At 38.2% G+C, this 24,334-nt stretch overlaps 1 protein-coding gene across 5 annotated transcripts in view; it reads left to right on the forward strand.

Annotated features, from left to right (window-relative positions):
• Positions 1–24,334, forward strand: part of col27a1b (collagen, type XXVII, alpha 1b) — a 66,024-nt gene that overhangs the window by 35,416 nt on the left and 6,274 nt on the right. For all 5 annotated transcript variants that reach the window (XM_004566726.3, XM_076891108.1, XM_076891110.1 and 2 more), the window contains 33 exons: positions 355–408; positions 1,438–1,491; positions 2,599–2,652; positions 2,728–2,781; positions 2,870–2,914; positions 3,874–3,927; positions 4,155–4,199; positions 4,364–4,417; positions 5,206–5,259; positions 5,423–5,476; positions 6,731–6,784; positions 10,212–10,265; positions 10,709–10,753; positions 12,267–12,311; positions 12,489–12,542; positions 13,167–13,220; positions 13,306–13,359; positions 15,270–15,323; positions 15,518–15,571; positions 18,595–18,702; positions 18,800–18,853; positions 19,120–19,227; positions 19,305–19,358; positions 19,868–19,921; positions 20,895–20,951; positions 21,041–21,094; positions 21,200–21,253; positions 21,364–21,417; positions 21,558–21,611; positions 21,693–21,800; positions 21,877–21,984; positions 22,773–22,880; positions 22,970–23,023. In XM_004566726.3, the coding sequence (XP_004566783.2) occupies positions 355–408; positions 1,438–1,491; positions 2,599–2,652; positions 2,728–2,781; positions 2,870–2,914; positions 3,874–3,927; positions 4,155–4,199; positions 4,364–4,417; positions 5,206–5,259; positions 5,423–5,476; positions 6,731–6,784; positions 10,212–10,265; positions 10,709–10,753; positions 12,267–12,311; positions 12,489–12,542; positions 13,167–13,220; positions 13,306–13,359; positions 15,270–15,323; positions 15,518–15,571; positions 18,595–18,702; positions 18,800–18,853; positions 19,120–19,227; positions 19,305–19,358; positions 19,868–19,921; positions 20,895–20,951; positions 21,041–21,094; positions 21,200–21,253; positions 21,364–21,417; positions 21,558–21,611; positions 21,693–21,800; positions 21,877–21,984; positions 22,773–22,880; positions 22,970–23,023 (2,019 nt within the window). The remainder of the gene's footprint in view (positions 1–354; positions 409–1,437; positions 1,492–2,598; positions 2,653–2,727; positions 2,782–2,869; positions 2,915–3,873; positions 3,928–4,154; positions 4,200–4,363; positions 4,418–5,205; positions 5,260–5,422; positions 5,477–6,730; positions 6,785–10,211; positions 10,266–10,708; positions 10,754–12,266; positions 12,312–12,488; positions 12,543–13,166; positions 13,221–13,305; positions 13,360–15,269; positions 15,324–15,517; positions 15,572–18,594; positions 18,703–18,799; positions 18,854–19,119; positions 19,228–19,304; positions 19,359–19,867; positions 19,922–20,894; positions 20,952–21,040; positions 21,095–21,199; positions 21,254–21,363; positions 21,418–21,557; positions 21,612–21,692; positions 21,801–21,876; positions 21,985–22,772; positions 22,881–22,969; positions 23,024–24,334) is intronic.

Here is a 24,334-nt window from a genome sequence, read left to right on the forward strand (position 1 = left end):
TTATGGATTTAATGGCTGGCTTCTCGTAAATGCATCTGTTTGGGTCCGTGTCAGATTCCCCTCAGCAAGATGATTCACTCCAGATTGCTACCAATTAGACCAGCACAGAGTGTGTCATCTTTGCAACCATCTGTGTGTGCATGGATTAATGGGACTTGTTGTAAAGTCTCTTGTACTGCTCTCTTAAAGGGAAGTACAAACCATTTACTATAGCCGTGTACCAGGTTTAGGCACTAAAAGGTAAACAGTCTTTCACAAATGCCTCCAATGTATCAAATAGGCTTTGCACAGTACTTTTTGTTTTGATGCATTTGATGCCCCTTTTTGTCTTGTTAACTGGCATTTATGTTACAGGGCAGCCGTGGCTCACGTGGGTTGCCCGGTCCTTGTGGAAAACCTGGACAACAGGTATTTTACCTTCCACATGCTTACTGATTTACAATTATCCATTGTGGATAGTTTCATGCAGGAAAACTCCATTCAGTATAGTTGAAACCTCATTTAGTTAACATCTAACTGGATTGCAGTAATGGCTCCCCCAGAGCCAGTGCAGTGAATTGGAATTTATTTGATTAAAATTATTTAATTAGTGATGTTGCAGTGATCTCTAGACTGAACATTATAACCTTATTTAGAAATAACAGATATTTCTTTTCTCAAGCAAGAAAACATTTGCTTTGCCTGCTTTGCAATTAAATTATGATGTGAAGGCAGTTTCTCCTTTTTAAACTCCGGATGAGAATTTTGTTCTGAAAGCATAGTGGTGCACTCAAAGGATCCAGTGAGTCTTAAGATGCTCTCAAGAAAAAAAGGCTGGTCTTCTTGAAGAAAGATGAGCAGAAATCTTCAAACGTATACAAAAGCAAACTTTATGCCCTTATGTGTGTGTGAGAATTTTGGTCTAATCAGGCACATATAGCTCAACTCTTCAAAGAGTAGGGCACAGGCAAATTCCCAGTGTGAACGCTCTCCGAGCTTTGGCACTTATGCAATCTAAAAGTTTCCTTAATGTTTTCAGTGCTCTCTGATCTGATTTGAGGTTCTTGCATAGAAAACTAAGCCTCATGCTTGCTTGATCTGCTATGTGATTTATGCATCTTTCAGCAATGATAACAGCCATTCCAAGGAGCTAAACTCATTCTTCATATCAGGATCTTATCTGATTTTCCCTTGTTTGAGGGATTTGTTGTCTGGTGCAATGAAAATTAAATTTCCTTTATTCTGCATTGACGTAACCTTGAATTGCATAACATGTTTACAGGTGCTAAAGGGCAGGTTTATTATAACTGAAAAAAATGAAGATGTATTGGATTGTTTCATTAAAATGCCACATTATGTTGGTTCCACAATCTAGTAAATGTGCAAATTTTAGCTTTGTTGTTGTTGTTTTTACATTTTTAATTCTAATCTTGGTGATAATTGTGTGACATTTTTAAGGGCAAACCTGGTGAGAAGGGTCCTGTTGGTTTACCTGGTCCTCCTGGCCTAGAGGTAGGAATTATAGATACATATAGATTATAGTCACATACAAACATTTTATCTAAATACAGGAATTTGAAATGGTCCTGAGCCAAACCTCATTTCTTTATATTTGCTAGGAAAAGGGGTGCAGTGATTTACCGAAACCTGCAAACATAGAAATACACTCAAAAATGGTGTTGAAAGTCAATGTTTTGTATGACCACCTACTCTTTAACACAGCCTGAACTCTCTTGGGCAAGCTTTCTTCTAAATCCTTTAAGTAGCCTTCGGGGATAGTTCTTCAGGCTTCTTGAAGGACATTCAAAGCTCTTCTTTGAATGTTGGCTGCCTTTTGTTCCATTCTCAAGTTTTCATCTAGTAGCTCTTTGGGAATCAACTTTTTGGCTTTTTCTTGTAGATTCAACTACAGAAACGGGTGTGAATTATGTATTTTTGCAACAGACTGCTGGCAACAAAGTGCCTGAAGATAAAATTTAGAATTGATTCTTGCTAAGTTGCTAAACACAACAATGGTTCATCTCTTGAGTTAGGTGTTTCATAGGTCAGTGTTAAGTCACTTAACAAATAAAAACATTCCTCTGAAAATGGTCAGGTATAAGAATTGGACTGAAAATGAGCAAAAAAGTAGCCAATGTCCACAGAAAACTCTAAAAAGTCTTCAGAAAGCCTGGCTAACTATTGATAAATGGACTGGTTCTTGTGGAGTGTTTTTCCACACAAGCACTCAAAGTGCTTTACACAATATGCTTCATTCACACACATTGATATAAGCTTTTTCTTTCTATGTATAAGTGCTTTCAATCTAACATTCACACTTGGAGAGAAACTTGGGGTTCAGGATCTTGCCCGAGGATATTTTAGCCTGCAGACAAGAGCAACCAGGGGTCAAATCACTAACCTTCCAATTAGTAGATGACCTGCTCTACCTCCCAAGTTTTAGCTTTCTCATGACAACTCAGGAATTGCACAATGCTTCCTGGAAACAAAATCTGAAGAAATGAGGAGTTGCTCAAGACTTTTGCTCAGTGCTGTTTATCATTTTAACAGTTTAGAGTAGCATAAACCATTCTACCATATGGTGATATAACTGGGGTTCATTTCTTGTTATTTCTGCAGGGCTTTCCAGGTGACATTGGCCCACCAGGACAAAATGGCCCTGAAGGTCCCAAGGTTAGTAGAACCACATCAGCTCAATTAGAACCACAGAAATTAACTGAACCCTGAACCTCAATGTCTCATTAATAGGGAAAACAAGGAGCAAGAGGTTTGCCAGGTCCAAGTGGAACTTCAGGACTTCAGGTGTGGTTACATTTAAAAGTTCATTTAAGCTGAAATAAATGTTTCTTTATGTAATGTTGACTTTTTTTTATTTGTTTTTTTTGGTCAGGGTGATGAGGGGCCAGTTGGGCCAGCTGGACCCGCTGGACCCGAGGTGAGTACAACCTAAGACCAGACACAACAATAACAAAGTTGTCATTTAAAACCTCAGCACTTACTACGCTCATGTGTCTCTGCCTAAATTAGCATTGGAGGAGTAACTTTGACCAATTATGGATAGTAAGTCCTTTGGCTGACTGATCTCCTATTGTTTTCCAGATGTTTTCAAAGACTTCCTATTGGACACTCTGTACTCATATTACCAGATTGGTCAGCAAATTGCTGCCTCCTGTCTATCATAAAAAGAACGTGAAAGCAAACAAGAGTGTTGTAAACAAAAGAAATTCTTTAAAAAGTATCTAATGATTGAGTTATTTTTTAAGATAAGTGCACAAGAAAGATAATTATAAAGATAATTAGATAATTTATTAAATCTATTTAAGAGTGGAGTCAAACAAGTTCCCGTTATTGTTTGTTTATCAATTGACTTCAACAGATGTAGATTTTTTATATCTGAATTGTGACCATTGTTGATAAAGATGCTATTCAAGCCAAATGTGACTTTATAAAAGACGAATAGGATGACTTTGAACTGCTCCACAGTATAAAAAAGTCCACAGTGACCGTCTCTGTCCAAAAATGTGTTTGTTTGGAGTCATCCCAGGCTAAACAATAGAGAAGCCTTTTCCAATAAAACAATCTATTTTTGCAGTGGTAGACTTCAGTCTGCCATCTCCCAAAAGTAAAACCCACAAGTGAATATGAAAATACAAACACAAATGACCCAAAGAGTTTTGTGAGTAATAATAAGCCTTTGATGCTAGAAATACCTCTTTATTTTTTGAATCATTAGCTGTCTTAAAGGGGTGCCTTTGTTTTGGCATCAAATGTTGGTTTGTTTTGTGTCGCAGCCTCTTGAGGGAAGCAACACCTTTTTACTGGAGATACAGAGTTTATTGTTTGTTGTGTGGAGCTTCAGTACACTTCTCTCTGTCATTTCTGCTTTCTGTTCAGGGCAGGCCGGGGAGGCAGGGATTCCCTGGACTGACGGGCACAGATGGACTCAAGGTCAGACTTAATTGTCATACGTTCACAGACGAACCGTTGTCATCGTAACTGAACACTCTCTCCCTGGTTTTCTTTTATGATAATGTATCATCTGAATATGTATAAATTAGATGTTAATTCCCTGCTACCACAGGGGAACTGGCCTCTAAGCACATTTCAACTGAATTGCACTAAAAACGAAAGGCATGAATAAGTTTGTGATATGCTAATTGGCTGCTTTGCTGTAGGGTGAGACCGGGATAACTGGCGAGGTCGGAAAGCTTGGCGAGAGGGTAAAGACTTTTCTCCCTCTTTTTTGCTCGTTTCTGTTTGATGCTCACAGTGTGTGTCTGTTTTGTCAGTGCCCCAGAGCTGTGCAGCCTATTATGAGAATTACAAGTTCATAAGACTAAGAGAAATAAGACACAGTTAAGACAGCATTTTTTCTCTCCCTCAGGGACTGCCTGGTTTTATTGGGCCTGTCGGAGAGATGGGTATCGCGGGAGAAAAGGTTAGCGCGGTCTAAATGTGTCATTCTTTGCTACTGTCACAATTTGTAGTCTCGTTTTGACCTTTTGAAATCTTTTCTGTAGTGCTGTATGGAGTGGGTCAGCAAATGCACAAAAATATATTGAACACAATTTTTCAAATAAGTTCTCATGCAAGTAAAATTGCTGTCTTGTGGTTGTACGCGTGCACCAGCCGATCACCAGTTATAGTTTGAGTAAGATTTGTAATATTTTTCATGTTTCTGTATAAATATGACCTAATTCATCATCAGATATTAACACAAGTCCCAAAAGTAGATGAATTCAACTGAGATAAACATATACAATTTAATTATTATCAATTTATTTTTTGATGGAAATGATCCAATCATACATTGACCTTTGACTAGCCACATCTAATCAGTTCTCACTGAGTCCAACTGAACTTGGAATAAATAGTAATGAAATTCTAGATCACAGTAAGCTTGACCAAAATTTAATCTGCTCAACTGAATGATAGTTTTAAAGATGTTCCAGAAATATTGCACTCATAAGAACTGGATGTACAACCTAAAAAAGTGATCCCACCTGCAATGACCGTTGCCCACATGGAGACATTAAAATTTGCATATTTGCTAACTTTCTCCATATAATGTAATTGTACATTTCTGATAAAACAAAAGCAACAATTTGAGAGCATTACTTTATTATGTTGTTACTGGGTATAATTAAATGTTTTGACATATATTTGACTGTTGGATCGGTTGCAATCCTACTTCCGTTTCCCTAATCGTGGCTTTTGGTACTTCAGGGTGATCGAGGGAACACAGGCGTCCCCGGGCCACCAGGTGAACAGGGGCCGATGGTAAGGAGTAAGTCTGGACCCCATCTCTCATACCAGGGGGCATTCTGTTGTAAAGGGTTGGGGTGTGATAACAGATTTGATTTATCATGTCACATCTGAGGACTTATTTATGCTTTCTTTGAAAGATTGTATAGATATCATTCAAGTAACGTTGTTTCATCAGGGTCACCCTGGAATACCTGGTGAGATGGGGCCACCTGGACTGCAAGGGATTCCAGTAAGTTTACCATTATTACTATCTGTATCATAGCTGTAGAGAAGGTAAACTGTCTTGGTGTGTGTGCATGTGTATGGTGTGGCTATACTAACCTATTGTGCCATCTACACTAACAGACCTTATCTAATCCATGAAAACGGTGCCTGTATGCAGTCTCAGATTGCACTTCTCACCGCACCCAACTACACTGGTGCTATGTTGCATTTCTCTTGCTTCTGTAGAGATACTTTCAATTTAGTTTTATTTATAAACTGAGATTTCCTAGAAGATGAAAAAACAAACCTTACAATATTAGAGAGAGAGAACTCCAACGATCAGACGATCTTATACGAATAAGCGCCTGGCAACAGTGGGAAGGAAAAACTCCCGTACAACAGGAAGACATCTCTGGTAGAACCAGGCTCAGGGAGGTACAGTACTGTACTGCAACCGTTTGGGGGGTAAGGAGAAAGTGAAGATCAAAATAGAGAGTTTAGGCCTAAACACAAATTACAGGAGAGAGCAGACAAAAGCTAGTTTCATGCAGCAGTGGCATGCAAATGCATCAAGAGTAAAAAGAGGGGAGTGGAGAAAGAAATGCTCAGTGCATTATGGAAAGTCCCCCAACAGCCTGATCTGATAGCATCTTCACAAGATGGTTTAGAGTGACCTGATCTAGCACTAATTCTAAGCTTTATTGAAAATAAAGTTCTTAAGCAGAATTTTAAATGTAGATTCCAAACTCGGAGCTGGTTCCACAGGAAAGAGGCCCAATAGCTGAAGACTCTGCCTCCTGTAGTGGCTACTTTCGGCTGCTGCCATGTCACAAAGGGTTGCCACAGAAGGTATTTCCACATGTTTGATTTGGCAGTTTTACACCGGATGCCCTTCCCGACACAACCCCAAAGGGCAGCTAAAGTTTCTGCCTCTTATTCTTTTTTTTGCGTTATTTTTTTTTATAGATTGATTTTCAAAAAGACAAAATGCTGATGGACACTTTGGGACAAACTACAAAACAAGACAACACAGAGTTGATACAGAGATTAGAAGAGATGTGTGTGGTTAAGTGTGAGAATGTGCTTTTCGGTTTAGCTTGACATCAATGTGATAGAAAGGGAGCAGAAAAAAAGTCACACAGTAATAGTTCAATATGATTATATGGTGTTGTGTTTTTTTAGCAGCCTTTGATGGTTGACAACATATCAAAAAAAGTGAGGTAGTTGCATCTAAGTCTCCATTTTCAAACTCAAAGAATATTTTTTCATACACATGCAGGGGCCTCCAGGTTCCCGGGGATCTGTTGGTATCAGAGGACCCAAAGGCAGGAGGGTAAGCAAATGGAAGCTATAGTAAACGATGATATCTCCATTATGTGACTCTTAATTACTGTCTGTTAATAAATAATACACCATAATTATGTTTGCACCCAGCAAATGAAATTAGCATCATGATCCATGTCCAGTAACCTGCTAAATGGCACCATGGCTGCTAAACACTAGTGTCACTATTTCTGTTGAAATGCTAGCTTACACTTCTACAGTCTTACTCAGCCTCTGCCATTACTGTGACTGCTTAAAGCCCTGATTTATTGTAATTGTAATTTTACATCCCCAGTTGCAGTAACAATAGTTGTTTTTTCTTTTTTTTCCACAATAATGAGAAGATGAACTGTGTAACATTACCTCAGCTCTAATTGTCTCCAAAAGATCCAGACATAATGACGTCTCTTAAAGTACTTTTCTATAATGCAAAACCACAGATCATTTTAGAAGATAACCTCAGTGAGCCTCCATCTGTATATCTTTCTATATAGAAGATGTAGCAGCTTATCTCAGAATCTTGCTGCATCTGCAGGTTTAAATCTGTCACTGGTGCTTCATTGTTTTCCAGCTTTGCATAATATAATTAAGGAGTTATAGACTTTAATGGAAGAGTGCAAAATTTTGGACAAAATAAATAATTGATCTAATATGTCATTTTAGCCACATTTTTACCCCTCAGCCGTTAAAGGCTAATGGGGTATAGTTGTCACCCAGGTGGGCATGGTGGGCGCGTGATGTGGACACCCAAGTTTGTGAATGCAGTAACTTGAGAATAAGGTAATGTAAGATTTTGAATTTGATACCAAAGGCGTAGCTACTAAAAATCTCAGTTGAGTTTGAATCTCAGTGACCTCAACCTCAAGATCAAGGGTCAGAGGTCAAGCTTGCTGAAAAACCTTTGACTATGATAACTCGTGAATGAAGCGGTGTAGGAGTTTTAAATGGATACCATAGGTGTATCATAGTTTGAATCTGTGACCTTGACCTCTTGGTTGAGGTCAAGGGGTCAAATTTTCTGAAAATCCTGTATATGCGAATAACTTGGCTAACTTTGAAATAACTTTGAAACCGATACCTCAGGTGCATACATAGGAGGCTGAGGGCTACCACGGGTCGCTGCCAGTATTTTTGTTTTGTTTTTTCCAGGTACTCACCCACTTGGTGGAAAGACTTAATTTGTCCCTAATGATTCATCTCACATGCAAAATATATCCATATGTGACTGCTATACATTTGTGTCTGTTATAGAAATAATTTTTATAAGTACCTACACACATACAAACATTAACGTTTTCACAAGCCTGCAGCATCCTGTGAAAACCTGCATATATATCATATCATATATCATGATTCAGTAGCTTGTAGAAAAGCTTTTAGCATCAGTAAACTGAAGTAGTCTTTTTCTATATTATTTTATCAGACTGTCAGTTTTTGAGGGACTTTTGTTACGGAAGCGTTTATGGTCTGAAAAGTTTCCTCGTCCTGTGACTATAAAATAAGTCCAAGCCATCATCCTTCCACCACCATTCTCGATAATTCGAATGAGATGTTGACACGTTGTATTTGACTTTCACCAGAAGTGACGCTGGCATTACGACCAAACATCTCCCACAAGGTCTTGTCTGACCAAAGTATATTGTTCCAAAGGTCTTGTGGATTGTTCAGATGCAACTTTGTAGACCTAAGCTGTGCTGCCATGTTCTTTTTACAGAGAAGAGGCTTTCTCTTGGCAGCTCTTCCAAATAAGCCAAAATTCTGTCTTTATGTATTGGTACTGTCGTGAACTTTAACTTTTGTTGTGCTGACTGAGGCCTGTTCAGTTTGACATGTAGGGTTTTTTTGGGGTTTTTTTGCAATTTCTATAAGAATTAGACAGTCTGAATCAGATATGAGTTTGCTGAAATGTCCACTCCTGGGAATATTGTGGCATTATGTCAACATGTGGTCACTTGCTGATCATTTAGTGAAGGGTAATTTGCAGCACCTGGTGGATACTTTCCTTCTTAATTCCTATGGAAGCAGTAAAGGTGTACTTAGTGTTTCATAGGGCTCTGAAAGAGTGCAGTGAAAACTTCCTTTTTTACATGACTGTAATAAACAGGACTTTTATATGTTTTTGTTTGCCCTTGTTATGTTGTACTTCTACAGGGTCACAGAGCTCAATGCTTTTATCCTGCCTAATTACTATAAATAGAACTAAATTTTCAGTCATCACATTAGGCATTTTAGGTATTTGCAGGTTATTCATTAAAATAATTTTCTTTCTAGTGATTTGACTGCACCATTCATTTCTTTTTTCTTTTTTTTAAGAAATAAAGAAAGACTGAGTGCGAGTGAACTTCAAACTAATGTTCCTGTCCCAGTTAAAAGGATGTGAAAAATGATTATCAGTGGAAGGATGGATGGATGCTAAATGTTTGCACTTTAGATGTTCAGTCTGAATAAATAACATAGTCAACCTTGTCTTTTGTGCTAAATAAGTGAAAAAAATGATTGTAGGTGAAGTTAGATTAGAAATCTAATGAAATTGTATGAATCTGTTTAAAGATTTGTTGGAAACAAGTCAGAGTATCTTGAATTATGATCACTTACTCTCCTATTATGCATCAAGAAAGTGAGACGTGATTTAAAAAATTATTTAAACAGGAAACAGTTAAAATGATCCTACTGACGTGTAAATATTTCTCATTATCAGACAAAACATTATATTTAAGGAAACAGACTTTTTGAGTGAATCTATTAATCTCAATTTCAGTTTCTTATTAAATTAAATGTATATTTTACAACCTGTTTAACACAAGTTTTGAACACAAGCTGAACACAGTTACTACCTCAAAAGGTTTCTCACTCCTAACACTGCTGAGTTTCTGAACAACAGAAAGCATAATTTTATTCTGACAGCTTAATGGAAATAGCATTAAATTAGCGCTCTGTATATATTCTACTCTGTCTGTTTGCATTATTTAGGATACTTAGAAAAGGAAAAAGAACTAGAATCACACAGAATCAGTTCTTAAGTATTGACTAAACAGTTTTGTTCATTTTAAAAGCAAGTATGAATCAGCTAAAGGATTTTTAGCCTTTCCCAAGGCTTCTTCAAAATTACTTTAGTGTGAAGGCAGCACTGCTGTGCGTAGTCTTGGAAAAATGAGGACAAAGTGTTCCCAGTGTGGGCACTGTGTGGAGCTAATATCCAGATGCAAACTATTTGCTAAATAGCCACAATCTTTGATGATGTCTCTCCAGTGTGGGCTAAACCATAGTATGCAATCAAACCAGAAGCACTGCCTCCCAGGCTCTGCTAAATGGGAATGACAAAAATGGAGATTAATTGCCCAAAATCATTAACTTTATTTGTTAAACAACATCCCCTTTAGGTCTGTTAAAGGCCAGTGTTTCTCAAACTATTCCTCAGCTTTTATTTCTTTGCATAGGGTCCAAGAGGTCCAGATGGCCCAGTGGGGGAGAAAGGATCTACAGGAATAAAGGTGAGCACATGGTCAAAAAAATCAAAGGTGATGCTAGTTACAAGATACGCAGAGTGTGATGTTCAGTTAACGCGCAGGGATTCATTGCTGGTCATATTATTCTGCAGCTGCCTTTGAGGAATGTTTGTCATTAGGTTTCCTGATTACGCACATCAAATATGCTCCATGAAAAACAAATGGCTCAAATTTCTGCAGAGAAAACGACAAATCATGAGAATCTTTACGAGAGACTTTGTTCTGAAGACTGTGGTTATTAGCTGTTTTTAGCATCTGAAGAATCTTTAGAGGGCACTCTTGTTAAAAACAAATTTAACAACTGAGTCTTAAATCAAAGAGCATTAAAATATTGATGGTGCTGGTAGTGCTTGTCAGTGAGAAACACTTAAACTCTGGGGGATTTGAAAAAGCTCAGTTAACCGATGGTTTTTTTCTTTTCTTTGCAGGGCCCTGATGGTCCACGAGGAAAATTGGGCCTCCCTGGAGACATGGTGACGAAATTTCTTCTAACAGTAATTTTTTGCATTAGCACAAATCCTGGTTGCATTTGATCATTTAGCCTTCCAGCTTTCTCAGAAATAGCATTTCAGATAAACGGGCACTGTTGATACTGTAGAAGTTCAGTATTTAATGTTGCATGTATATGATGATCATCAGGTTTGGTTCCACTGTGATGGAAGCATTACTCCAGCTGTAATGTCCTCAGCTGGTTCACAGTGTTCTGCAGATTCTTAAATGAACAAATAATTCATTTTATTACACTTTTGTAATGTATTAACCATTATTAGTTGAGCAGTGAGCGTTGCAAAAGTTACATAAATAACCTTCCTGTCATTTTCGGGTCAAATCGCCTCAATTTACAACTTAAAACACTCAGAAATATTGTGTTTTACATCTGATTGCCTCAAGGCCTTATGGCATCCTCCACACTATGCACTTGAAAATATAAAAGTGATGACCCTGGCCCCTGACCCCCTGAATGGCCCACTGAACGACTCATTGAACTGAATTTGGTGGTGAAAAATGTCTGTTATGCTAATTTAAGAGCTGCTAAAACTGACTAGTCAATTTTGACCAGAAACGCTAAAGTAAGAGGGTGGGTGTGCACAAAACTGGAGGGATAAAAGTAAAAATACAGTAATGTAAAAGTGGTCAATTAAAGGTAAACACATTTCTTCAAATATAAATCTAAAGTAACTGACAGCAAAGATCGTTTACACTTGCAGCAATTTATTTTAGTACATGCAACAACAGGTAGGTCCAGCAGTTCAGCGGTGCAAAATCACAATTTGATCTTATCGTGTTAAAAGCATTGGCACTGTGATGGGAGAAATGCATTTTTTTCTTACTGAGGCACCCCCACTCTGGTGGTAGAGACTAAGATAAGAGGAAAAGGAATTGAGGATGTGCGGTTTGGAAAATGAGAAAGGGGCCAAGTTTGGTGTGAATATATACAACAGTTGGTGAGATATGATCTCAGGTTCTGTTTAATATCAGTTGGCTGTAACAGTCTTAAAGCTCCATTAGATCATTTTTGTTCTGGGTTTGAACACAATCAGGTCTGAATTAGGTTAATTTTTTTAAACTTATTGATACATTTCAAAATGACTGTCACTTCAATTATTTGACATGAACGCTTGGCAGTTCTTACTCTTGGCACCTCCTGGTTATTTGGCAAATACATCAGCAGTTATTAGGCATAAGAAAATAATGAAAGCAAAATGCACTCACACAAATTTGGGTCCAGATTCCATTTACCAAACTTGACTTTGATGGATAGAAACTTTACCAAGATAATTTCCTGTTTGTCAGGAAATGGTTGTGGTTCTAGTGGCTATCAGAGATTTCAATGCAAAACGTAGCTGTAACGTTAAACCTAATCGAGGATAGAGAGAAAGTGAACCAAGCCCTATCCTAATTTTAACACATGGAAACAACACAATTATATCTAACTGGCTACTCACATTTCAAAACCTATTTTTCTGTGTGTGTCATTGTCTGCAGGGAAGACTTGGTGAGCCAGGTGAATCTGGGCCTAAAGGATTTCAAGTAAGTTATTGGGGCTAACAAAGCTTTCTTTTAGGTCAGTGTTGAATTTGTTGTAAGCAATAGTAGTGGATAAGACATAGGTGTGCGTTGTTTATGTTTATCTCGTGGGGGTTATAGCATTTCAAAATATTTATGAGTACCTGGAGTGTGGGTGTAACAAATGGCTATTATTTTCAGGGTATCCAAGGCCACTCTGGACCTCCAGGAGCCAAAGGACTTGCAGGAGAGCCAGTGAGTTTATGTACTTTTTTGAAGCTTTAACAATAGCTGCTTTTGTTGGTCACATTTTTTCTCTGGTGTTCACTCCATGTGGTTTAGTTATGCAAAATCTAGCTGTTGCAGAATTTCTTAGAAGATACGTCATAAATCAGTATCTCATTGTCTACTATAACTCAGAGCTCTGTAGCAGCTACTATGCACCCTACGTGCCCCTGCATATTTAGACTGATTTTCTTCATTTTTGACCCTACTTAGGAACTTCTATCCTGTTTGAAAAAGCCTTAGACAGCCTAATCCTCTTTCTCTCATGCTTCCCAAATCTCACAAACACAAGCAGAAAAGTAGTGAGTTGGAGACAAGTTGATTTACACCATCTCCTTCCTCCTTCCCTGGCAGCCTTATTGTAGCCTCACTGTGTCTCTATGACAGCAGCCCAGTTTTTACATCTTTTAGGAGTTTTGGCTCTGTGTTGTGATGGCTGCAGATTAACTTATATTCACAAATCGAAACTTTCTGCCTATTACTTGTTTCTTTTCACCTGTTCTTTTTACTCTTTTAATGTCACTTTCAGAGGTTTGTCCAAGATTAGAAAATGCTCTTAACCTTTTTATTGAGGCTCCTGTTTTATTGCCACAGGGACCAGCAGGGCCACCAGGAACAACTGGGCCACTTGGGGAGATTGGGCCGAGTGTAAGTTGATCACACAGTCTGTGTAAAGCCTCCAACTGACTTTTACATTTGGATAGAATAATAAAGCTGTGACTGTTCCTAACAGGGGCTACCAGGGAAGACCGGAGAGAGAGGACCGCCTGGTGATCTTGGAGAGAAGGTGACGAGGATGATATGTTGTCAGAATTGCACTTTTTTTTTATTGAATTATAATATCAAAACTGCCTTTGATGATTTAATCATGTCATTTGTGTCTCCAGAAAGGTCACATTGTTTTAGGTCTACTCTGGGATCATTGAGAAATTGTGATTTATTTGCTTTATGCTTTACAGAAATATATAGTACTGAATACATTCAGACTCATTTTCCCCAAATTATCGGTAGCATAAAATGTAAAGAAAATCAGAATACAGTACAGCAATGGTACAAGACTATTTATTATTATTATTTTAAAGCCTGTATGTATCGATCAGCATTAATGGCACCTATGTGTCCATATTACTTGCGCTAAAGCAGCCCAATACAATCAGGGATGTCAGACGATTCCGCTCCTCTTTAAACCAGAGGATGCGGTTTCCAGGATTTCCAAAAAGAATTTCAAATCAGGCCACAGGATTTTCCTGTCTTTTTTCCATGCATAGTGAGCTCAAGCCCAGGAGGCAGCAGCAGTGTTTCTGGATCTCGTTTATATGGTTATTCTTTTGCCTAATACTTTTAATTTGCATTTGTACATGTAGAGATGAACAGGGCTCAATGGCAGCGGGTTTCAAAAGTGTTCCTGAGCCCATGCAGGGCTCTGCGCTACAAAATCATGCCTGCTTTTATTGCTGTGCCGCCTGAGAGTCTGAGGCCTTTCATTTCGGAGGCCTTTCAATTCTGGCTTGTCCCTTGCATGCATAGATTTCCATTCATTCTTTGAATATTTTAATGATACTATATATAATAGATCAATTCAGTTTTAGTTATACGGTGCCAATTCACAACAACAGTTGCTTTATATTGTATTCCAACAATATTGGAGAGAAAATCTCCACAATCAGATGGTTTAGTGAAATCAACAAACACACTAAATCAAGTTTAGTGTGTTTGTTCTATACACGCCAATTTCTTAAACACGCAAAACAGATCTCAAACTTGTAGTAAAGATAAAACTTGTATAACAAAAAATAGTTCTCCAGTTTCCACAGGGTCTCATTTTTCTTGAAAATAGTTTTGTACACAGCCAGAAAACACTGTAGATACTTTAGAAAGGAAATGTCATGTGAAATTATATGTCATATAGTCGAGGTGCAATGCTGAAGTTAAGAGGGCATCATCATAGTTGAGGGCATACCCAACTATGATGGGTAAGGCTGTGTCTGTCTGTTTAGACTTCTGCTACAGGTCATTCTGTGATGCTATGGATATATATAGCTGAGATTATTTGACCCTGTAGTGCTTCTATGACAAATGTTTTTCCATACATCATATGAGTTCAGAAGGTCTACAACAATTTTTATTTGAGAGGTATCTGTCAGACTAAACTCCACATGAAATCCTAGACTCAAGGTTTTTCATTACAATATTGCACTGTAATGGGATAGGTGTTACTCCCTTGACCCGTCAGTGGGTTTAATATTGATGCACAGGAATAACCTACTGGATTTGGACTTATCTACTAAGATAGGTATCGACCTGTGAATACAGTGTAACTGCTCAAAGTTCAAGTTTTAAAAAAGTAACATTAATTCCAAAGCTGTATGAACTGCTTTTTGTATATATGTGACTGTTGTGTTCCTGTATGCTTTTTATCCACTCAGGTTGCTGTCTTTGTCTTTGCTGCCATTGTTAATAATTTCATTACTTTTCAGCACAAAAAGTACCGGTAGTAGTTTTGTGCTGGCAGATTAAGTTAAGCTATTAGTTAGTTAAGCTTTTGTAAAAAGTCAGTTTTTACTCCCATGATTTACATCGTAGTACCCTTCATAACAGGTGGCACTGATTAAATTTATCCTGTTGATATCAAAGATTGCATGTTAGACATTTAACACATTGATGGTAGCTTAACGGTCACGCTTCACTGTTTGACAGGGTGACATTGGTCTACCTGGTAGCATCGGCGAACAAGGCTTGATTGGCGAGAGAGTGAGTTTCCCAAGTTTTCTTTCTGTGATGTCTTAATGATTATGATGTACTTGATTTATTTAGTCTGCACCAAAATCGACACAAAGTGCTAAATGTTTGAGTGTGCAATTACATCTGTTTTTGCTTCCATTTCATTACCGTCTTTGTCATCAGGAAGAAATACAACTATAATGTTTTTGTGATTTGTCTGTCAGGGTGAGCCAGGCATTGATGCGGAGGCTGGGCCAAGTGGACCTGATGGTGCCAAGGCAAGTTTTAAAATACTTTAAAAATATAAAAAAAGAGATGTGTATTAACTGTTTTTAATTGTACAGTCCCGGAGTGATTATAAAAACATTTATCAATTATTCAGCTAGTAGTTAAATAATTGTTATTAACTTCGACGCTGATTAATTTTATCCTGAAGCTGTCGGTGAACTTTGCAAACTTTCCTGTTTACGGTAGCAGCTTACTGTAATTAGAACAAGTCAAGTATTGTTTGTGAGATATTGGCCTTTGTACAATTGGAGTACATTGTGTTGATGCGCAGTGAAAACAGATAGCAAGCTATTTTAGGAGCTCTGCTGTCTGGCAGATAGTGTGACAGAAAAAAGAGGAAAAGCATAAAAAGTGTGCCTATTCAGCAAAGCCAAAATGTTGGAAGTACGGCTGATGGACCCACAAAGCGCTTTTTGCTCCGTCAACGTGCTAAAATGTGAGCTGAGAACACTGAGGATTAGAAGAAGCAACCTGAGATTCTTTTCAGCTTCATGCTGTACAGGACTTTTTCTTCTGTTCAGCGGAGTAAACTACTTTGAGAGGTTTCTGGCCACAGTGCAGCTACCAGAAGAGATTAGCAGCTTTTGCTGTTGTTTGAGGAATGAAAGGGGAGTGAAAATCGGTGCATTGTAGTGGTTTATTGCACAAATATTATGTAAACCATCAGCAGAAAATCACAAGATTAAACTTTTAGAAACAATGTTTACCAAACTATGTAATTACGATACTTTGACATGGTATGAACCCCATTATATTTGTTTTCACTGAAATGTCTTGCAGTCTTGTCTCGTCAGAGCTACCAGCCAGTATTCTATTTGAGAAGGTGGCAAAATGTCCCTGACTTTGCCAAATAAATGCTTCTCCTGTATTAAAGTGTTATTAGCTCATTTGGCTAAAGTAACAAACTACCAGTCAGAAACTAATCAAACTTACGGACGATGATTGCTGAATGTGTCTTCACCCAAAATCGTTCTCAAGGTTCTGGTCACGCTGTACAGGCAGTAACCTGTGAATTGTGATGGATCATGGGCCGATGACTTACACATAAAAATCCTGTAACAGATAACGGAAATACTAAACAGCCTGCATTTAGATTAAAAATAAGGATCACAGCATTTGATTGTTGTTTCACCATTAGTCAGCATTAGTTCACAATTACATCTTAGAATATGAACATGGTTGTCCTGTGATAAACGAGGAGCAATATATTGGGGAGTCAGACCATACTCTGTAAGTAATTTAAATAATCTTAAAATTGATTCTAAAATGTCCTGGAACCTAATGTAAAAGGGCTAGATCAGGAGTAATGAAGGTCACTCTTCATTCCCTGCTAATAAATGTTGACTGATGACTTAATAACAAAGTGTTAATTAAGGGTAAGGGGTAGTGGGGTTGGAGATTTAAACATGTGTTGATGTTTTAGATGAAGAACATTTTTTGAATTGTTCTAATTTTATTTTTAAAGAACTTCATGATGTCAGTGCTAGTTAGCACTAATGCAGCCACTCTGGATCAACAGGGGTTGAAGATCGTGGCACGGCTAAGATTATAGTGACTATGATCGTGTTGCCTTTGAAATGGTTGCTTTGAAGGCAGGGACCAGATCTGTGACTACACACAGTTAACTTAATTACATTCATAGCACAGCCAGAACCTCGTAGATTTGAAACAGTAATTGAAAAATGTCTCCAAGAATACAGCGAGTGCAACACAGTTGGTGCAAAACAATGACATAGATGCTCTGCATCCTTGATTTTATATAGAAATAGAACCAGAATAGAACCAGTTAAGTCATGCAAACAACATGACATGCATGCACTGAGTTGCAGTAATTGTTCCAGGCTGCCTCAGATTGATTGCAAAATTGAAACTGTGTCTACATTTATAGACAACAATTAATGCAAACCTTTACCAATTTCTCTCAGTCTCTTTTTCCTAGTCACAAGGAGGTTGCATTTTATTTTTGCTCTGTGACTGAACCACAAAGGACCATGAAACCTGACAGAACTGTCAGCCTGACTACAGTGCTGGAAAAAAAACTGAAGTTGTTCTCATTTTCCTCTGTTAATAATGGCATAATAATAATATGCCGTGTTCTCTAAAGTCTAAGTGCGTTTCTTGGGACACCTCAGTTCAGTCCTGCATTCTAATGAGATACTCATTTGGGATAGTCTGTTTTATTTCTCGTTACTTTACATGAAGAAGGTCCACTATGCCTTTTCCTAAAAAGTACTGTCAGACAGCAAGACGGGTAGACTTTCTTAGAAGACGACATTTCGGCTGTAAAAAGTTAGACGGCCAAGAAATTGTCAGTGAAACAAATCTGTCCTCATGATAATTTCTGATGATGTAACATCATATTTACAGCCAAACTTTGCCCTACTTTCTTATGATACTTGATACTCTGGGAGCACAAACACCTTAAAGAATATGTCAAGTCAAAATGACACTTTTATTTATTTATTTATTTTTTATCTCTGAAATATTTCCAGTACGGTGCCTGTTTGGTCTAATAAATTAGTCATGCTTTTGTGTCATCCTGGCTTAACGGCTGTAGCTCTATTTACAAGCTTGGAAACTGCAGCTAGCTCAGAGTGCTGGAGTAAGACTTTTAGATACAGTTAGCTGTACCGCTTGCCTTTTCTGCGCTTAGACGTCTGTTACTGTACAGAAATGCTGAATACCATTAAAGATTTTATATATAACCTGAAGCTCTCCTCGGAATCAAACTCCTCCGGCTGGTAGATATTAACTCCTTACACTACCAGCAGGCATCTCCATCCGCTGTTGTGCAGGCCTCTCAGTGGGCAGTATCATTAATGGCTTATAAAACACTGTAACATATTTATTTTGGGCTTGTAAAATACTTTATTGGATATAAATAATGATACTTTGTTCAAATATATGAAGCTATGAATGTTTGTAATTATTGTTACAGTAATCCAGTTTATTCTCACTCAACTGTTAGATCATGGTTTTCTTCTTTTTATTTGACTCGTTCCACTCTTCCCAGGGTGAAAAGGGGGATGCTGGTCCTGAGGGCACCACAGGAGACAGGGGTGAATTTGGCCTGAAAGGAAAGGAAGGACCCCCTGGGCCTCCTGGGCTTGTGGGCGTGAGGGTGAGTGTTTTGGTAGCCAGCTCCAAATTTCATTCAGTTCCAATAAAAAGACAGCTCTTTTGGTCCACTAGAACCCTGTTTGATTTTCTGTTATCAGGGTCAGGAGGGTAAACCTGGCAAAATTGGGGAAAGAGGAAGGCCAGGAGAAAAGGTTTGTCAGTTCACTTGCTTGAAGCTAAATACATCTTTCAATCTTGGATGTCTGTCAATTTACTCTCTTGCACTGGGAGTTAAAACGTTCTCTGCTGTAGTAGTAAACAAACAGAAAGGTCTGTAACCTCAATAAGCACAACACTGAAGGTGCTTGTCAAGTAGAGTTTTAGCATTAGATGTTTGATTTTGACAAACTAACTGCACAACTACTTAGGGCTATTTGTATGCTCAGTGAATAGCTGCTCATTGATGGCCTTTCTCCAGGGGAGCAAAGGTCAACAAGGTCATCTGGGTGAGACTGGGCCAGCCGGTGTGCCGGGAGAGCTAGGATTTTTTGGGCAGAAGGGAGCAAGAGGAACCATCGGACCAGTGGTAAATTCTTTACAGTAGGACTAAAAGACTTCATTAGTGTGTTTGTATATATGGGCTAAATATATATATTTCCCTAGGGTGCTCCAGGGAGAATGGGCCAACAAGGAGACCCGGGCATATCAGGTTACCAGGTAAGCCTTTGTTTAATACAAGCATCTAATTGTGGGGTGTTATGAAAAATGAGAGACCCGAGGGGAATATTCAAACAGCCAGGTTTTCATCTTCAGGCTCTGTACAGACTCACATAAAAAGGGATGTTTTTTCACGGGTCATTGCGATGATTCTTGCGTACAAAACGATCCCTATGAGTGGCACCTACTCCAGTCAGAGAATATATGAGACGACGATCTATAAAAAATATAACAGTAAAATGCAACACTATTACTGCATATAAGACGGAATAATATCATTAACCTGGGGATTCATCTTATCAAGTAGTAAAATAAACATTTTCATTCAAGTTAATTATTTTATGACTGTATGCACGCTATTGAAGTAAAGGCCAGTGACACTATTGGATGCAGTCGGATGTTTTTTCTGCTCTTCTTCTGTCTTACAAACACGTCACACTGTGAAGCTTAAGCTCAGAGCTTGCTGTTCTGAAATGAGGTTGGGTCATAATCGTATTTTCTTGTCATAGGGTCACGCTGGACCACCAGGCCCACTGGGACCACCTGGGCCAAAAGGTGAAAAGGTACATTCCCAGTCTTATTTACTGCCTCTAATAGGCAGTTGCTCTTTGTGTCTAATGAGCTCTTCCTAACAATGTATGTAGCACATTGTCTTTGAGTGCATGGTTAGGAGTGTTTTTTGGGGATACACTTGAACTTCAGTTGTGTCTCTAATTAGTGCTTCCTGTGTCTATCTTGTTGTCCTTGCAATATCCCCAAAGTCATCTCTAATTTGATCAGTGATATGAACTAGGACACACCCAATTAACTCAGTGTATCAAGTGTATATAATTAGCCAAGCACCTGGACTCTTCTGCACATGATTTTGGCGAGATTAGCCACATAATTTGTGTTTATTTGACAGGAGCAGCATAGAATGTAACTCACTGCACCACAGTTTTAGTGAGATGCTAATTTGCAATTTTTTTAGTCCCTTGGCAGAAGCCATCTGGATGTGGATATTTGTCATTTTCCCTTTGCCAATATCCTAGATATGATGGCTATGCTTGCGCTCTAATTAAATCAATATCATCCAATCACATGGATGATTGCAAAATTTATGACTGTCAATAAAAAATAGTGCAGATAAATACAGATCTGTCACAGTTCTGTTTTTATCATTTTTGCTACAGTACATTTTCGTTCATTTACTTGGCCCCTGCTCAGCCCTAATTATACTTCAGCTTTTTATTTTCCTTTCTGGGCTCTTCAATTATTTATTTCATTTGATACATGCACAGCACATACCTATTAAAATTATACACATATCTGTGGCTATTGTTTAATGAATCTCATAAAGACCCTGGAACAAATATTGGCTCCATTTATGTAAAATGGAATCATTGTGGGTAATAGTGCATGTAATGATTTGCCATCCATATAAAGAGAGCAAGCCATGTGTTTCAAACAAAGCATGCATTGATTTTGCAAAGACTGCTGGATTTAAGGGAAAATCTACTGATTGCAGTTGTTTTTTTTTCTATGTTGCTCAATTAGGGTGAACAGGGGGATGACAGCAAATTAGAAGGTCTCCCAGGTCCTGAAGGTGACAGAGTGAGTTTCCGAGATTTAGCAGTTTTTCAAGTGCTGGTTCTCTGTGTGCTCTTCCTGATTGTTTATTATGTTTTCCAATCTTAATCCAGGGCCGTCCTGGAGACAGAGGAGAGAGAGGAGAACCAGGTGACCCAGGGCAGACTGTAAGTAAAGTTTAAAAAAAAAGTGATATGCTCCTCTTTTTACATTATTTTTGGTGCAAACGGGGTTAAAATCAGCATTGAAATGAAGAAAATAAACATTTTCAGGGTCAAATAGGTTTTGATGGAGCAAGAGGGGATCCTGGTGCCCCTGGCCTTCCTGTAAGTATACTTTTTCTTGTAAACTGTAAAACTCAGTTGTATGAATATTGTGTAAAATTGTCCATAAAAAAAACTGCAATCTTTAAATCAAACACTAATAATCATTTCAGGGGAAACCTGGACCAAAGGGACAACCAGGACTGAAAGGATCCAAAGGTGACCAAGTAAGGACATAAATAGTTGCAAGATTTTACATTTATGAGTAACTTAATCACCTCTTCCAATATTACTGGGATATTATTATTACTGTATTTTCTTTTATGTACCCATGTCTGAACCTTGACATGAATTCTTTGTGTTTCAGGGTCAGAAAGGAAAATCAGGGGCAAGAGGTGCATCTGGTACCAAAGGGCCACCAGTGAGTTGGACAAACTCCTTGTCTGCTTATATAATGAAACCTTAACTTAAACATTAACATAAAGTTTTCTGATCGTCCAAGGGTCCCGAGGGCTCCACTGGTCCACGTGGGGTTGTTGGGAGGGAGGGACTTGAGGGTCCACCTGGTATGGATGGCCAGCCTGGCATAGATGGAAGTAAAGGCGTTAAGGTGAAGACACTGTCAGTGGTGCCTGTTTCATTGAATGAAAAGAAAATATTGCTCATTGATTGCCTCCTGTATTTAGGGGGAGCAAGGAGAAGATGGAAACGTGGGCTTTCCTGGAAAACCTGGGCAGCAGGGTGAAAAGGGTGTAACAGGGCTTCCTGGAAATCAAGGATCCTTTGGTCCAAAGGTGATGATGATGAAATGATGCTTGACAGCTTGCCTGGCTTTGATCATATTCATAAGGAACATGTTAACAGCATAAGAATCTTTATAGACTGCAGTGCAGGCAAAATTGTTGCTGATATTACTCGTAATTGCCAGAAAGCTTTTAATCTGCTATAAATGCCTCCCTCAGCAACATAATGCTGCCTTTATATGTGGAGCCTTATGTAATTTCAAAGGCTGAATGCTGCATAAAGTCTTTATACTGTTTCTCAGAAGACCTACTATCCATTGCAATAATGTCGGGAAGTTTGTGTTGGAAAGTATCAATGAATTGCCACAGTTTTTGTTTGCATGTCCTTGCAAATATTATATAAGATGCAAATATGCAAGACAAACAGAGAGGCTGTATTTATGAGATCTGAAGCATTGGACAGTTTTCACCTCGCTGCCCCACTCAGGGCATCAAGTTGCATTCTAATTTTGTTATATGTGATGATCTAAACATAAACATGCCAAGTTTTGATGAACTGTAGCTTGGTTCTTCTGCATCTAAATCTAAACCGATTTAAGGGGCACCCAAATGAGAAAGCAACAGGCCAGCACAACTGTATTTTAAGTTAAGTTTTGCTACTGATACTTGCTACATGATTAGGGACCACACTAAATGCAATTAGCAGTGCCTTATCACAGAAAACATGAAGTAGGTGCTCGCTGAACTATAGTGACTTCTGTATTTTTGTTAAAGTATCTATATAGAGGTTATGGCATGGATGTAAAAACGATTCTCGTGTGATTGCATTTCTTCTATAGGGCGAGAAGGGGCTCCCAGGACAAATTGGTCCAGCAGGGAAGAGAGGATCCATTGGCGGGATGGGATTACCAGGAAAACAAGGAGATCAGGGAGTTAAAGGGCAACTGGTGAGGGCTGACAACTCAAATTCCTTTATAGGACAGCATTCTTTTGCTAGGCAATATATCCATACTTTCCCTTCCTTCTTTTTTATTAGGGGAATACTGGTGAACAAGGATTTCCGGGGGTGTTTGGTCTCTTTGGACCAAAGGTAAGCTTCTACGCATTCTCCATTTAGAAGTGATGACCTCAGGCCAACATTTTTAGACTGAATAAAGTTTTTAACCTTTAGAATAGGCTTATTAAAGTAATTTGTGGGTTTAAGTCACCTTAAGGCTGAAAAACTTTTTTAGTCTTAAGTTGTCGAGAGCTGCATAATATTATATGATTTTTGGAAATATTAGACATGAAAGCTGTTTGGTATTACTGTAACATGCCTCAGGATGACATCTGCTACACCATAAGTTTTACTTACAGCACTGCTGAAGTATATATCATTACAAGCTGAAGAAACAGAATAGGCTTTATTGGAGTCTGAGTCTTTAATTTAAAACCCTGAGAGTGATGTTGGATATTTTCCTGCAGTGGGGAGTTGAACAGGAGTGTCGAGCGCATGAGCTTTGTGCCGGTGCTCGGTAGAGTTTATAATGGTCGTTCTTACTCAGAAGAAATGGGCAAGAATAGTTAAAGCATGACAAGTTCTGGAGTGATGTTACGTTTGTAATGTCAACAATATTGATAACTGTAATAAGTGTAAAATGTAGTGTTTTTGTAATGGCACTTTTTATGGTCAGGGCTTCTGTAAAACACTGTGCTTCAAACCATTTACTCCTTTTTTATATACATATTTAAAAGGAAAACTGTCAGCGCATGTGCTGTTCACCTGTTGGATAAATGTTTGAAATAGCACATCTGTAAAAGCACCTCCATGTTTGTGAAACCAAACTTTAGATTTATAAGAATATTCTGCGCTGCTGTGTTCTGTGCTTGTAAACCGCTTAGCTTTAGATTCCAGACTGCTCGTTTAAAAAAGTAATTTTTAACAACTTACATACTTGAAGAATAACTGTTTATTAATTTAAAAAGCTGCCTAATTGATGTAGTGTTTGTTTGTACTCTTACCTCTGCAAAAAAAGAGATGCTAACACCTTGAAGCTAAGTTGCTTTTTACACAATCTAAGGTAAATCCACACAAAATTTCTAAAGCAACTTTTTAAACCTGATATTAAAAACATCGTTTTGTTTGTTTGAGAAAATAATCTGCTGATCTGTATAGTGCGGTAAAACATTATTTTACTGTATTAATATTATAAAATGACTATTATAATAGTAGATGTATAAATTTAATGCACATGGGGCTTTGACACAGACACAATCTTAGACCTGCTTCTTAATGAATTGCAGCTAGAGACATTTCTTCAGCAGCTTTAATGGTGATGGAGGACAGTTTAAAACTGGCATATAGCTGTTTAAACATATCAACATCAGACAATATCATGAGAATCAGGGTTTCCCATCATCC

This window comes from Maylandia zebra, linkage group LG12, assembly GCF_041146795.1.
Source record: "Maylandia zebra isolate NMK-2024a linkage group LG12, Mzebra_GT3a, whole genome shotgun sequence".
Classification (NCBI taxonomy): Eukaryota; Metazoa; Chordata; class Actinopteri; order Cichliformes; family Cichlidae; genus Maylandia; species Maylandia zebra.